Source organism: Dromiciops gliroides, chromosome 1, assembly GCF_019393635.1.
Source record: "Dromiciops gliroides isolate mDroGli1 chromosome 1, mDroGli1.pri, whole genome shotgun sequence".
NCBI classification, from domain to species: domain Eukaryota; kingdom Metazoa; phylum Chordata; class Mammalia; order Microbiotheria; family Microbiotheriidae; genus Dromiciops; species Dromiciops gliroides.
Window position 1 is genome coordinate 191,719,552 of NC_057861.1, and position 13,920 is coordinate 191,733,471.

The window sequence follows — 13,920 nt, forward strand, 5'->3', positions numbered from 1 at the left end:
CTTATGCTTGTGTTGTTCACGATGCTTCTTGTAGGATCCAGTTTACAATCACAGCTGTTGGTTTTATTAAATCTCAGTGTGTTGTTTGATCCCATTTCTACAGTCTTCTGTTGGCCATCTTTCCCTAATGTTATCCAATACAGCTGCATGGTTTTCCTCTGGGTTCTAAAGCGTTTATCTTTTCTAATGTGGCTGGTTCTTCAGAGAAAACAGCTAGAATGGTACATGCTGCCATTTTTTTAAAAAAATGACATTGTCACTGAGACATACAGGTTGCCTGGGAAAGTTTCCCATTATCTCAGCCCCATCCTACTCTACTCTCTGTCCCAGCTCCCCATACTTAATTTTACAGTAGCTGGGTTCAGTTCTGTACTCTTATAGGTCACTTTGAGAGAAGATTATTTTTCTCCATTTTATTACTTAAAAAGTGCAACTTGTTAACACAGTTTACCTTATTCGAGTATGTGGATTTCATCATCACTTAACTGAAAATCTCAGAGTGTAATGATATAGATATTTGGCAGAAGCAGTATCAGGTTACTGTCAGATGGCAAGATGTTACTTTGTTAGGAAAAGCAAGGAAGCTAGCATCATTCAAATGAGAAATTGTCACTGTAGAATTCCACAGGCGGTGAATAATTGTCCTGGTATGTAGCCCTCCACTGCCTTGTGGACACTGAAAGTCCTATTTACTGGTTGGAAAGGAGCATTGAGCCAATCCTCAGTAAGTAATTGGATTAAAGCCTTTTAAGCCAGTGGACTCTAAAGGGTGTGTGATCATCTCCATGTGACCCTGCCCATGGTATGGGATGCAACCATATTTTTCCCTTGTCCCCAATTTTTTCCCACTTCAGCTTCCTCCTCCCATTGCGTAATCTTTCAATTTTCCAGCTTCTGAGCTAGGTGTCACAGGACACTTAGAACCTAACCGCCTGAGTAACCTTAGCAGCAGGTGCCATTGGGAAAAGTTTCCCACCTTCAGCATACCAATTGCCTTTCCCCAGATTACTCAGTGACTATGACAGACATCCTTCAGAGCACTTTGAGGCAATGAGAACCCTACATCTCTGACCCCTTTTTATTTTAGGTGGGACAAAGCGAGTTTCCCAGGATAAGCTCTCATGGTTGACTTGTAATATACATCTCAGATCTCATTACCTTATTTTCCTCCCAATTTTTGTTAAAGTTACAACCATGCTTCCAGGCACCCAAGTTTTCAACCTGAGTCAATCAGTTGGTAAACGTTTATTAAGGGTTTCTTTACTATGTGTCAGGCATTGTACATACAAAGAAAGGCAAAAGAGAATCCCTGATCTCTGGGAGCCCAGTCTCACGAAGAAGGCAACATAGAAACAATTATGCACAAACAAACTGTCTTTGGCATAAATTGGAAATAATCAGCAGAGAGAAGGTATGAGAATTGTTAAGGGCTAAAATTCTAGCTAAACTGTCTAAAATATCTAATGAGTGGTCACCAATAAATTATAAGCTTTAGCAAGAGTTAGACTTTTAAGCATTTATTAAGGAGAATAAGAATTTGGTAAAGAGAGAGAAAAAGGCCTAGATTCCTATCTATTAAAGGGAGAGCACATTTCTAGCTCCCTTCTCCACCAGAGTCCAGAGGAAAGAGAGCGAGACTGAGAGCCAGTCTCTTCCTTCCTCCTCCCACTCGCCCGCGTCACTTCCTCATGCCAAAGAAAAGACTCCTGGTCTTGCCCTCAAAGACCTTCCCTTCATGGGCGGAACTCTTCTACAGTAAGTCTCCAGCAGGTGGCGTCATTCCAATCGTTACAGAATTAAGGGGAATTGGAAGGGCTTCCTGTAGAAGGTGAAATTTTAGCTGAGACTTGGAGGTGGAGATGAGGAAGAATAGAATTTCAAACATGAGGGACAACCCATGAAAATTCCCCAGAGTTGGCAGAAGGAACAATAAGGAGGACAGTGTTACTGGACAGTGTAAATGGAAGGGAATAAAGTGTAAAAAGACTGACAAGGTAGGAAGGGGCCAGGTTATGAAGGGCTTTAAAAGCCCATCAGAGGATTTTATATTTCATCCTGAAGGTGATAAGGAGTCACTGCAGTTAATTGAGTAGTGGGGTGACATGCAAGGTCAGGCTTGTACTTTAGGGAAATCACTTTGACAGCTGAATGGAGAGAGAGAGACAGACAGACTGATTGACTGTCTTGTGGCAGGGAAACCAATAAATAGCTTATGGCAGTTATCCAACTGTGAGGTGATGAAGTACTATACCAGGATGGTGGTGGTGTCAGAGGAGAGAAGGAGGCATTCAGGGGTAAAATTGAAAAGCCTCAACAAAAATTAAGGGGTTCTGCCATGGTAAGGGGGAGAAGGAGGAGGGGAAAGGTGAGGAGGAAGAGAAGATCTTTGATCTTTGAGATTGAGGAGAAAGAAAAGCTCTTTGTTTTTGTTTGTTTTTTTGCTGTTTTGTTTTGTTTTGTTCTTTGCGGGGCAATGGGGGTTAAGTGACTTGCCCAGGGTCACAGAGCTAGTAAGTGTCAAGTGTCTGAGGCCGGATTTGAACTCAGGTACTCCTGAATCCAGGTCCAGTGCTTTATCCACTGCGCCTAGCACCTAGCCGCCCCCAAGAAAAGCTCTTTGGATGACTGGGAAGTATAGTAGTGCCCTCAATAATAATAGAGGTTAGAAATATGGGAGGGCTTGGGGAAGGGGTGTATGGGAAATAAATTCTACTTTGGATTTGTTGTGGTTAAGACATCTGTTTGGACTTTGGTGTCATCTTCCACTCCATGCTCATCCTTATACTTTATAGCCAATAAGTTCCAAATCTTCTTGTTTCTGCTGCAGCCTCTCTGTCATTTTTCTCCTCTGTACCCACATAGCCACCATTCCTCTGTGCCTCAATTCTTTCCCCACTCCATTCTATCCTTTGCACAGCTATCAAAATGATTTTTCAAAAATCCAGGTGTGACCAGGTTGCAATCTTATTTAGTAAACCCTAATAACTCTATTTATTCTAGCATCAACTATTACTTCATTTTTTCTTATTAATTTTACATTTTATTTTTTGTGTGAATTTTATAATGTAATTAGTAGTACATGCATATAATTGATAAATAAGTAAAGTAAATATGCCCATATTGACAATACATTATCAAGAAAGTTTGGCGATTATATTGTTCTTGATCGAAGATATTAGTTATTATTGTGTTGAAGACAAAGAGTCCACTTTCTGCCTCAGTCTTTGGAATTTGGAGCTAGTGATTTCTTTAATACTGTAGACAAGCAAAATGTTTTTGAGTACTCCATCTTAGGACGTTTTCTTTGGTCTATGCCCATGTTACATATGACTAAAAGAGCACATGAAGACTAGAATGCAGAAATCTATGTGGTGACAGATCCTTTGTGTTCTGATGCAGGGCTGGGGTGGCAGCGGGGGCAGTGGCAACAGCATAACAGGCAGGGAATGCACAAGGGCATGACTTATGTGATACATAGTCATTTCTGAAGCAGGAATAACATGTGCCTCTGAAGAATACCAATAACATTGACTCTGAAATAAGGTTTTATAAAGCAAATCTCATACTTTTCCATTAACTTTAATTAGAAAAGCAGATATGTCTTTCCACAAGGGGGAAAAAGTCCTTTTAGTAGACTGAATTTGATGAGGAAGCAGTTCGCATGGTGGACTGCTCCATGTCATATGGCTGGCAGATTATACCTCCTATATCAGTTCTTGTGTTCTTTGCATCCCTTTCCTGACTCTCACTTTTGCCACCCACCATGGGCAATGTCTTTTGTTCATTCTTGGGATTCCTTGACTTAATTCTCACTATTATTAGAAGTAAATTGTTCCTCTTCTCTTGGCTAGGTGAAGATAGACTTCACTAGTATGTACCTTCCTATAATTCAGGAGTTCTTAACCTTTTTTTTTTTTATTGGTAGTATGGTGAGACCCATTTGGAAGTTTGGTGAAGTCTATGAAGACTCATAATATATATTTTTTAAATGCATAAAATAAAATATATAGGTTTTCAAAGGAAAGCGGTTACATAGAATTGCAGTTATTAAAAAATTTAAAAAAACAACACCTAAGTTCACAGACCCCAGTTAACCTCTGCTTTAATGCAGACTGTGAAAATATCTTAAGTCCAAGGTATTGGGCTCTGTAAAACATCCCCTCTCTTTTCTTAAGTCTTATACGTATGTCAAATTTGTTTAGAACTAGGGGTGCCTCTTTCAGACTGTTTAAAGAGGTCTTCATGTCCATGAAGAAAATAAAATACTTTCTATCCCAATGAGGACAGTTTTTCTCTGACCTTACAAAACATCTACTAAGCATAACCATGGGACTGATTAGGTGCTTTGCAGAATTTAATAAAACAGAGTTTTTGCTTGGTAGGAGCTTAAATTCTGAATAAAACTTTTGGGTTCACTTTTCTGGGCTCACTTTTTTCTTCAGTGTGAGTTAGTTTCTGTGATGTGATGGTTACTTGTTTCCAACTTAAGATCTAAGAGTAGGTAACTTTAGGCCCAGTTCATCTATTTGGAATATATTCCATTTACTGATCATTTATTAAAGCAAGGAGCTTCCAAACTCCTAAACATGTTATTCTAGGTACTGTGCAATCTGGTTCCAATCTTTCCTGGTCCTATGCCTACCTTTCTCTCCTTGTTCTAGGGAGAGACTACATCTTACACTCTTTTCCAATTAGAAGCAATGTGATAAAATGGGATAGAGGGTTAGACTTATAATTTTTTAAAAAAATCAAAAAGCAACAACCCTAGGTTTTAATCCTGTCTATGGCATTTATTAGCTCTGTAATCATAGGCAAGCTCACCTTACTGAGTCTCACTTTCCACATATATTAAAAGAGGATAAAGATAAAAATGCTTATATGTCATTACCCTCATAGAGTAAGCACTACATGCTTTAGTTCCTATTATCCAGTCTAACTGGTTTACTTCATTTTTCTCTCCCATACTGGCACCACCCCTACCAAATTTTATATATATACAGGCAGGGCAGTGAGGGTTAAACGACTTGTCCAGGGTCACACAGCTAGTGTCAAGTGTCTGAGGCCAGATTTGAACTCAAGTCCTCCTGAATCCAGGGCCGGTGCTTTATCCACTGCGCCACCTAGCTGCCCCCCAGTTATATTTTCTGAGCCCTTGTTTCCTTGGCATTCACTTCTCCTATACACATCTCTCCCCATACCATTTAGATGTTTGTTAAATCAGGTTAAATCGCCTGTCTTTACCAATTGAAATCCTCCAAACCTTTCAATTTAGCACAAATGCCACTTGTTCTGTGAAGCCTTTCCTAGTTCCTTTAGAATCGGTCACATGGGACCTTGCCTTCCTTTGGCTTCCCATAGCATTTTTGTAGGCGGCATACATGCCACACTAATTACACATACTGCCTATTGGTGTGCTTATTTGGTCTTCCCTTATTGAAAGTAATGGAAGGTACAGTACTTGTTTTCAAGAAGCTTAGTATTTGCTAATATTTTGAAGCACCTACTAGGTGAAAGGTTTTGTATTGGGTACAAGAGATACAGAGATGAACAATAATATTGTCAGTGGCCTTGGCGAATTCACTGTCAAATTGTGGTGGCTGTGGTTTTGTGCAGGTAGACAATGATGAAGTCAAGGAGAAGGGAGGACATGTTGAGAAAAAGTGGAGGCGGCAAAATCTTTGTCTCTTCCACAGTGCCTATCAAGGTATCTTGTACAAAATAAATATTTATTGAATTACTATTAGATATGCATGTAGCCAGTGTTTCAGTTTATAGCAGTACCAAATCATGAATAAGACAGAAGTACCTCCTTGAGACCAAGGACTGCATCTTTTAAAACTATATTTTGTTTTTCAGTTAGCTAGTGTGTATTTTCCTTCCTTCCTTTCTTTCCAGGGCAATGAGGGCTAAGTGACTTGACCAGGGTCACACAACTAGTAAGTGTCAAGTATCTGAGACTGGATTTGAACTCAGGTCCTCCTGAATCCAGGGCTGGTGCTTTATCCACTGCACCACCTAGCTTCCCCTACTGTGTATTTTTCTCTCCCTTCCACCATGCTCCCTCTTCTCCCATATTCTGCCTCCTGCCCCCTAAAAAATAATGAAAAAGAAAACAAAAAGAAAAATCCTTGTAACAAATATACATAATCAAACAAAACAAATTCTTGTATTGGCAAAATCTAAACTCTGTGGCATTCTCCATATTTAGTCTATTACCTCTGTCTTGTAGATATATAAGATGCTTTCTCTAATTTTGTTAATCAGGGCTCTCTAAAATTTGTTTATCTTTATAATTTTACAATTTCTACTGTAAGAACTCTTATTACAATATAAATTGTTCAGACTTTGCCTATTTCACTCTATAATACTAGCACTTAACAGTGCCTGGCGCTGTTAAGATAATTAATATTTATCAAATTGGACTGGACACAGTAATGCACAAATTGCTATATTCTTGTGAATAGAATAGTATTTAGAGCTAGAAGAGGATTTGGAGATTGTTTACTTCAGTCTCCTTCTGTTTTTTGGTTGAGCAAAACTAAGTCCCACGGAAGGCAAATGACTTGCTGAAGAGGACACAAGAATGAGAACCAGGATTCAAACCTGTATCTTCTAGGCCCTAAATCCAATGTTCTTTCTTCTACATCTCAGTAACTTTGTATACTTTTGTTAACATAAAGAACTAAAGAAAAATCACAAAAAAGCACTTTTGTTTTTAATTTCAAACTTTACTTGACCCACATTGCGATTGCCTGTCAGGTATATTGTGCCTTTTCTTCTCCCTACATGCTTCCATTAAGGTGGTTTTGGTGCCAGTAAATGTGTCTGGTCTCTTTTTTTCTGTGGTTGAATGGGGTAAGGGATGCTGTCTGGGGAAGAGGAATTGCTCTTTCTTCCTTGCCCAGCCTGAATTCAATAACTAAAAGGCAGCTCTCCCCAAACCTCTTTAGCTGTTTAATGGAAATGTATCTAACAAGTATATTTTGAATAGAAAAAAATAATGAGGCCATTTATTTTCATTTTCTGGCTAGGCTACTTCTGTAAACCAACAAATGTATGTAGAATCAATGTCTTGTCAGTGGCATTTGGGCAAGTAAGGAAACCATGCCGTTTATAGTGGCCAAGGAAATGGACTTGGAGTTAGGAAAACTCGAATTTATATCCTGCTTCAGACACTTACTAGCTGTGTGACCATGGGCAGGTCACTTAACTTCTATTTGCCTCAGTTTTCTCATCTGTAACCTAGCCAAGCCTCCATAATACTTCCTTATAATCTCCCCAACATGTTGCTGTGAGACCACCATCCTCTCATCTCTCCCACTGAAACCTTTGACTCCAGCTTTCTTCAGACCTCCACATCACTCCCTGGCCAATCCTTCACCATTTTCCAACTCCCCTTCATGTTTTATTTTCCTGTGTTAGAGCGTAAGACCCTTGAAGGCAAGGACTACCTCAATTGCTTGAATTTTTATCCCTAGAGCTTAGCACAATGCTTCATGCATTTTTTGTTGTTCACTCATTTCAGTTTCATCACCCCATTTGGGGTTTCTTGGCAAAGATATTGGAGTGGTTTGCCATTTCCTTCAGCTCATTTTATAGGTGAGGAAACTGAGGCAAATGGGATTAAGTGACTTGCCCAGGGTCATACAACTAGTATAAATGTCTGAGGCTGGATTTGACTAGTGGCACTGAGCTCTATCCACCGTGCCACCTGGCTGCTTCATGCATAGTAAGCACTTAGTAAATGCCATGTCTGTCTATCTTATCTACCTGTAATAATGAGGAGGTTGGGTTTGATAGCCTTCTTTCCACCTCTTGAGTCTATGGTCTCTGGGCTAGTCCAAGAAGCAGGTTAGCATAGTAGATACTGGCTTCTGAACTAGAAAGGTAAGGCTTCAAGTATCACTTGACACATACTGGCTTTGTTACCCAGGGCAAATCACCGAACCACTCATTGTTCTGGGTGCTGACTTGCATTGGTGGAGGGATGGAGGATGGAGCAATAAACCCCTTCCAAAGTCCCCCGTTATAGAGGGCTCACAACCTTTCAGGTAATTCTTCATTTGCCATCAGCTGCACTGCTTGTTTTTGACTCCGGAAACATCCAGCCTCCTATGCTGGGCACTTCCCCCACCACCCCAGTCTTTTTGTGTGTTGTCTTTCCCTTGCACATAATAATGGCTAAATAAATGTTTATCGACTGCTGACTAGTGATTAAAGAATTGGACTTGGAATACCAAAGACCTAAGTTCAAATCCTGTCTCAGACACTTACTGGTTGCATGAATATTGGCAGGTTATCTTTTCAGTTTATTTCCTTATCTATAAAATGGTCATAATAGCACCACCTACCTCCAGGGTTGTTGTGAAGACCAGATGAGATAATGTGTATAAAATGTTTTACAAACATTAAAATGCTGTATAAATATTAGCTGTTATTAGTATTATTGGGCATTATTTTAGGATAGATAACCAAAAAGGGCTTCCAAAAGATAGTTACCCTGGGATTTTACCTGACACTGAATGTTGATCTCTCTTGTCCTAGCTGGTTCAGGAAGACTTGCTAGATAGATAATGAGAGGTTATATACTTGCCTGAATAGGAAAAGCTGAATAACAGCCATGTGACACACGAGACAAGTTCAGGTCCAGTTTGGTGGAATGGTTACTGCAGTAAGTGTCAGGAGGCCTCCTTTTTAGTTCTGGATTTGCCATTAAGTACCTTCATGATCTTGGCAAGAAGCGGTGTGGTTTAGTGAATAGAGAGCCAGTCTTGGAGTCAGGAATATCCGTGTTCAGGTCCAGCCTCTGACATATACTAACTGGACAAACCTGAACACGTTACACAATCCCTCAGTGCCCCCAGGCACTTTTCTGAGGCTTTGAATTGTAGTGAAGGTGTTTGCATTGGTAGAGAGAATTCCTCTCCAGGAGTTACCTATACTGAGGAAACAGGTAACTGTTTTTTAAATGAAAACAACTCCCAAACTAAACACCTTTCTGGGTCTCACTTTCCTTTTCTGTAAAATGAGAGTGTTGGATTGAATGAATTTTAAGATTCCTTGGGGCTTTCCAACTCTGTGAAGCCAGACTGCCAAGTGATTTATAGGAATGTGGACTCCACTTGTGCAAAATTCTAGTTCTTCCCTATTTCACTGGGCAAAAGCCCAATTATCCCCTGAGGTCCTCTGATGAGTGAACAATGAGACGTGAGATTCCCCTTCTACTGTAGTCTATAACCCATCCGCAGCATAAGATGGCATGATCCTTCAACTTCTTTGGGGATCAGTTTGGACTTGAACCTCTACGGGGTTTTCTTACTCTAACGTCCTGTGATTCTAATATGGGCTCACATAATCTATAAAAGGAGCACCTTGCCTAAATTATGGTAGTCTTGATGCATAAGAGAGCAGAATAGATTTGGAGTCAGAGAGCCCTGAGTTTGAATCCTAGAACTTTCCTGAATGTGCCTTTGCTTGACCATGGATAGGCCACTCAACCTCTGAAGGGAAGAAGGAAGTTGGACTAAATCTAAGGTCCCTTCCAGGTCTGAATCTATGATCTTAAGTTCCCCATGAATTAAATTTAAATTTAAAATAAAGCTTGGGGTTTTTTTTAATTAAAAAGGAAAACCCAATGTGTCTTTCTTTATATGTAGCCAGGTAGTCTTTCTTATTTGTCTTTCAATTGTGTGTCTTTTTCCTTACAGCATCAAGATGGTGTTAATGTGGACCAGTGGTGACACCTTTAAGACTGTGTACTTCATCCTGAATCAGGCCCCTTTCCAGTTCTCCATCTGTGGTCTGCTGCAAGTGCTGGTGGACATGGCTATCCTGCTGCAAGTCTACTTGTACACCTACTACCCCCAGAAGCCAGCATCCCATGCGGCACACCCAGTTAGCGCAAAGGCTCTGTGAAGGCAGAGAGAGAAAGGACACTTGCCATTTTTGAGGGGGACACCAGCCTGACAGCTTTTGCTTTCCTTGGCAAGAGCCTGGAGATACAGCTGCCTCCTTCCAAACAAAAGCAAAAAAGGACTGGGAAATGTGCTGGGGGCACTTGTAAGCCTGTGTGGGATTAGGGGTAAAGGCATGAGGAAGAGAAGACTTGATTGTCCAATATCTTGAGGGTTAGCTTTAACAATTTATTGTACTTCCGTCTCAATAGTCGGGGAAGATGTTGAAAGTCTTGGTTTTGATAGGTTTTCTCCCATACATACTCATGGGCCTTACTCCTACTAGGATAGCATCAGTATATTATTATGTATGCATGCTCATAAATGAGCATTTATATGGAAATGTATTTTATATCTCAAGGGCTGGGTTTTAATTTTTTAAATGATATAAAAGTTTTCTACCCATTATCCCCCTCCTTTAAAAAAAACCTACCACCCATAAAAGTATTTGATCTAAATTCTTAACATATTTATAAATATTATGCACATTGGAATTTAAGTTAAGAGTACTCATTATAAAAGCTAGTTCTCTTGATGTGCTGGGGAGCAGCCACCATAGCCAGCAAAGCCAGATGAAAGAGAGAAAAAGAAAAATGATCTCGGTTATCAAGGGGAAACAACTAAAATTAAGTTTCAAGTTCCCATCTCAAAGCACAGGTTATCTCTCTGTCAAAGGCTGAATCCCCATTTAGCACACAAGCATCAGTTACCTTTTAGTCACATTTGACTATCCTCTAATTTCCTTTACTGCTGGTCAGGAGAGGGAATGGTTTTGACTTCCTGGAGACCTTGTAGTAGCTATGAAGGTTGCTAAGGGGGATGATGAGTTGCCCTCTTGGGTCTGAGTAAGGGCAGAGGAAATTGCCTGCCTCCTGCCACAGGCAGTGACTAGGCAAGATTGGCAAAAGAGAGGCCAAGTTTGGGTAAGCTCTGCCAATCCCAATTGTGGCTTACTCGAAGCCTCAGCTGCTGCTGTTACTGCTGCTGTGTGATGGTAGCACCTGAATGAAAGGAGAACTTTGATGGAAATGTGGGAGTAGTAGATAGCAGGGAAGGACGAAGGTCAGAAATACTGACAGAGTAACCAGTAATTCTTTGGTTGAAGAATCCACAGACAAAGATCTCCTTCATTAAAAAACAGCTCTTAGCTCATCATCCACTTGGACAGAATGACTCAGTGCCAAACAGCAATCATTGGTGACCTGAGGGCAGAGAAGACAGAGTCCCTGTTGTTTACAAATGCAAGGGAAACACTGTTGAATGATGGTTGGGCAGGTCTTCTCTTGTCTTCAGGTCTTCCAGAGGGATTCAGTATGAGGTGCAGGTCAGAAAATTACTGAGAAGGCTAGTGAGGAACAAATAATTTTATATACCTAAACCAGAGATGTGTGTGTGTATGTGTGTGTATATAGCTATATAGTTTTTATATATATATATGGTTATATATATACATATATGTACAATATACACATATATATATGGAAAAGAAGTTCTACATAATGAATTTTATATATACTTATGTATTTATTTGGTTAGTGTTGGTGTTGATTTCTGAGAACCTGTGTTTGGAATGGAGCATTTCCATGGGTTCTGGTTTGTAATTTTCATCACCGATTACCCTTGGCCTCTACTAGTTGTTCCCAGAGGCAGACATACTTAATGAACCTTTGGGTACCAGGATGGACTGAAACTTTTGGGCATTGTTGTTTCTTTGCTGGCCTTCTCCCTAACACCCACTTTATTTACTGCCAGACTAAAGACTACTATGGGTATACGTGAGGATTTCCTTACCTCTAGAGTATCCTCTGGGCATTTGATAATCCTTTTTTAGGTCAGGAAGAACTCAGGGGATATGGCAGCCAATGTCTTGCTTTATTACAGGTGGTGTTTTGCACTGGGTCTGCATGCTAGTTGATGCCGTACTCTGCTGAACTAGATAAAGGGGCATACTTTCAGTAGTGACAAAGAAACATTGAGTACCTACTGTGAGCAAGGCACTGTGCCTGCAGTCCTCCTCTGTTTGAATGTTAGTCACTCAGCAGAGAGAACCCACACAGTTCCAGATGGGTTGGCTTTTGTGTGACTTTGCTCTCTGGTGAAGTTTGACCTCAAAGCTCCCATCTCCTAGGGGAGCCAGGGGAATCCATCCCTCTTTCTCCTTGGAGACATAATGGCTAAATTCCATCTTTGGATATATTTGCTTTCTTAGGTCTGTTTTCTTTTTTTCTTCTTGATATTACATAAACACACATGTGCACACATAGCATTTTACTTCTGTTCTTCAGGAAAGTCCAATGGCACAAGCTAATGGCAGAGAGGGGAGCCTTCGACAAAGGCACAGTCTCACCACAGTCTAAAGTCAGGAATGAGCTCTGTGCCAGTGACACTCGTTATACTCAGGAATGCTGTTCTTTCAATGGCCTGGCATGGAGTGCTGTGGGCCCAACTCCATTGATTTTGTTTGGTACCATATGCTCTTATGCCTAAAGTGACCTTACAAAGATGGCATGTGGGCGGCATGGTGGGCTAAGAACATCTTTGCCTGCCCAGCTTGTTCCTTATTCCAATTCTGTTCTCCTGACTAACCTGACTTCTCTACTCCCAGGTTAATTTACCTTCTTGCCATGGCAGAATCCACTTGTTTGTATACACACTGTCCCCCTGTCTTTTGATGCCTGGCTGTGTAGAGTACAGCCAGTATAACTACTTGGTAGTCCTTGCCTAGATTTCTTGTTATGTCACAGCCAAAATGTAGTCCTGGGCTATTTTCTATTGTGTTCAACCCCGAAAAGACTAGTTTATTTGAGGCTTATGAAATAGATAAACACAAAAATCCAAAGTGTTTTAAATACCTACGTTTTGCTAACAGGTAATGATACTGAGAAGAAAATGGCAGTGTTGTGTTTTTTTTTTCCTTTTGCAAAGCAAAGGAAATATTTTCTGTTGCAGATACTAACTTGTCTGCAGTCTGAACCAAAGTTCTATGGACAAGTTGTGTGTTCTTTCCAAAGGGGCTGCAAGGTGCTAGGTGCCGGGGTAGTGGAATAATGCTTGAAGTATGTGCAGGGATTGAACTCCCTTGGACATCTGGCCTGTAAGATGCTTTAAGAATGTTACTAAGTTTTAAATAATAATAAAATAAATGTAGGGAGATGTCTGTCTATAGCAGTAATTGCCTCAGAGCTAACACGAGTGACTCACGTTAGGCACTTTTCTGTTGATTATATGATGCACATTCTGAAATGTTCACAGTATTTGTTGATTTTGGTGACTTTCAATAAACACATGAATTCAGTGGGGGGCTTTTTGGAGTGGATTTCAGGTTTGTATAATTTTTAAGAGTGGGGAAACTACTTCAGAAGTCATTGAGGCCAGTCTCTTCCCTTTATAGAAATGGCTTCAAAGGATTATGACTTGCCTTTGTTCCTGTTATCCCTTGGCCTACCTACTCAACTTAACCTTGCCCCAGAGCTTTTCTGCAAAGGGTCAACACTAATCTTCAATTAGCAAACATTTATTAAGCTGCCAAGAACTGTTAACCACTTGATGTCATGACTTTCAGTGAATTGGATTTAAGTGAGGGAGGGCTGTGCAAGGTCACCAACCTCATTCCTCCAGAGCCATCTGGATCCAGTGACAAGATATACATCACAATGACTGAAGATGGCTCTGGATGTTTAAGGCAATTGGGGTTAAGTGACTTGCCCAGGGTCACACAGTGTCTGAGGTGAGATTTGAACTCAGTTCCTCCCAACTTTAGGGTTAGTGAGCTATCTACTAAGCCATCTAGAACTGGAGATACAAAGAAAAGCAAAACTGGGTCCCTGCCCTTAGGAAACTTACATTCTAATTGTGAACATAACATGCAAAAGTTTTTACATGAGATATATACATTATATCATTATCATTGTTTGTCCTTCATTTTCAAAGAGGACCAATGACATCAGGGAGGTGATGTCATGACTTG

At 40.4% G+C, this 13,920-nt stretch overlaps 1 protein-coding gene across 3 annotated transcripts in view; it reads left to right on the top strand.

Annotated features, from left to right (window-relative positions):
* SLC66A2 (solute carrier family 66 member 2) overlaps positions 1-13,247 on the top strand; it is a 181,864-nt gene extending 168,617 nt beyond the window's left edge. For all 3 annotated transcript variants that reach the window (XM_043976829.1, XM_043976828.1, XM_043976830.1), the window contains one exon: positions 9,708-13,247. In XM_043976829.1, coding sequence (XP_043832764.1) covers positions 9,708-9,915 — 208 coding nt within the window. In that variant the 3' untranslated portion in view covers positions 9,916-13,247. The remainder of the gene's footprint in view (positions 1-9,707) is intronic.
* Positions 13,248-13,920: the final 673 nt, after the last annotated feature.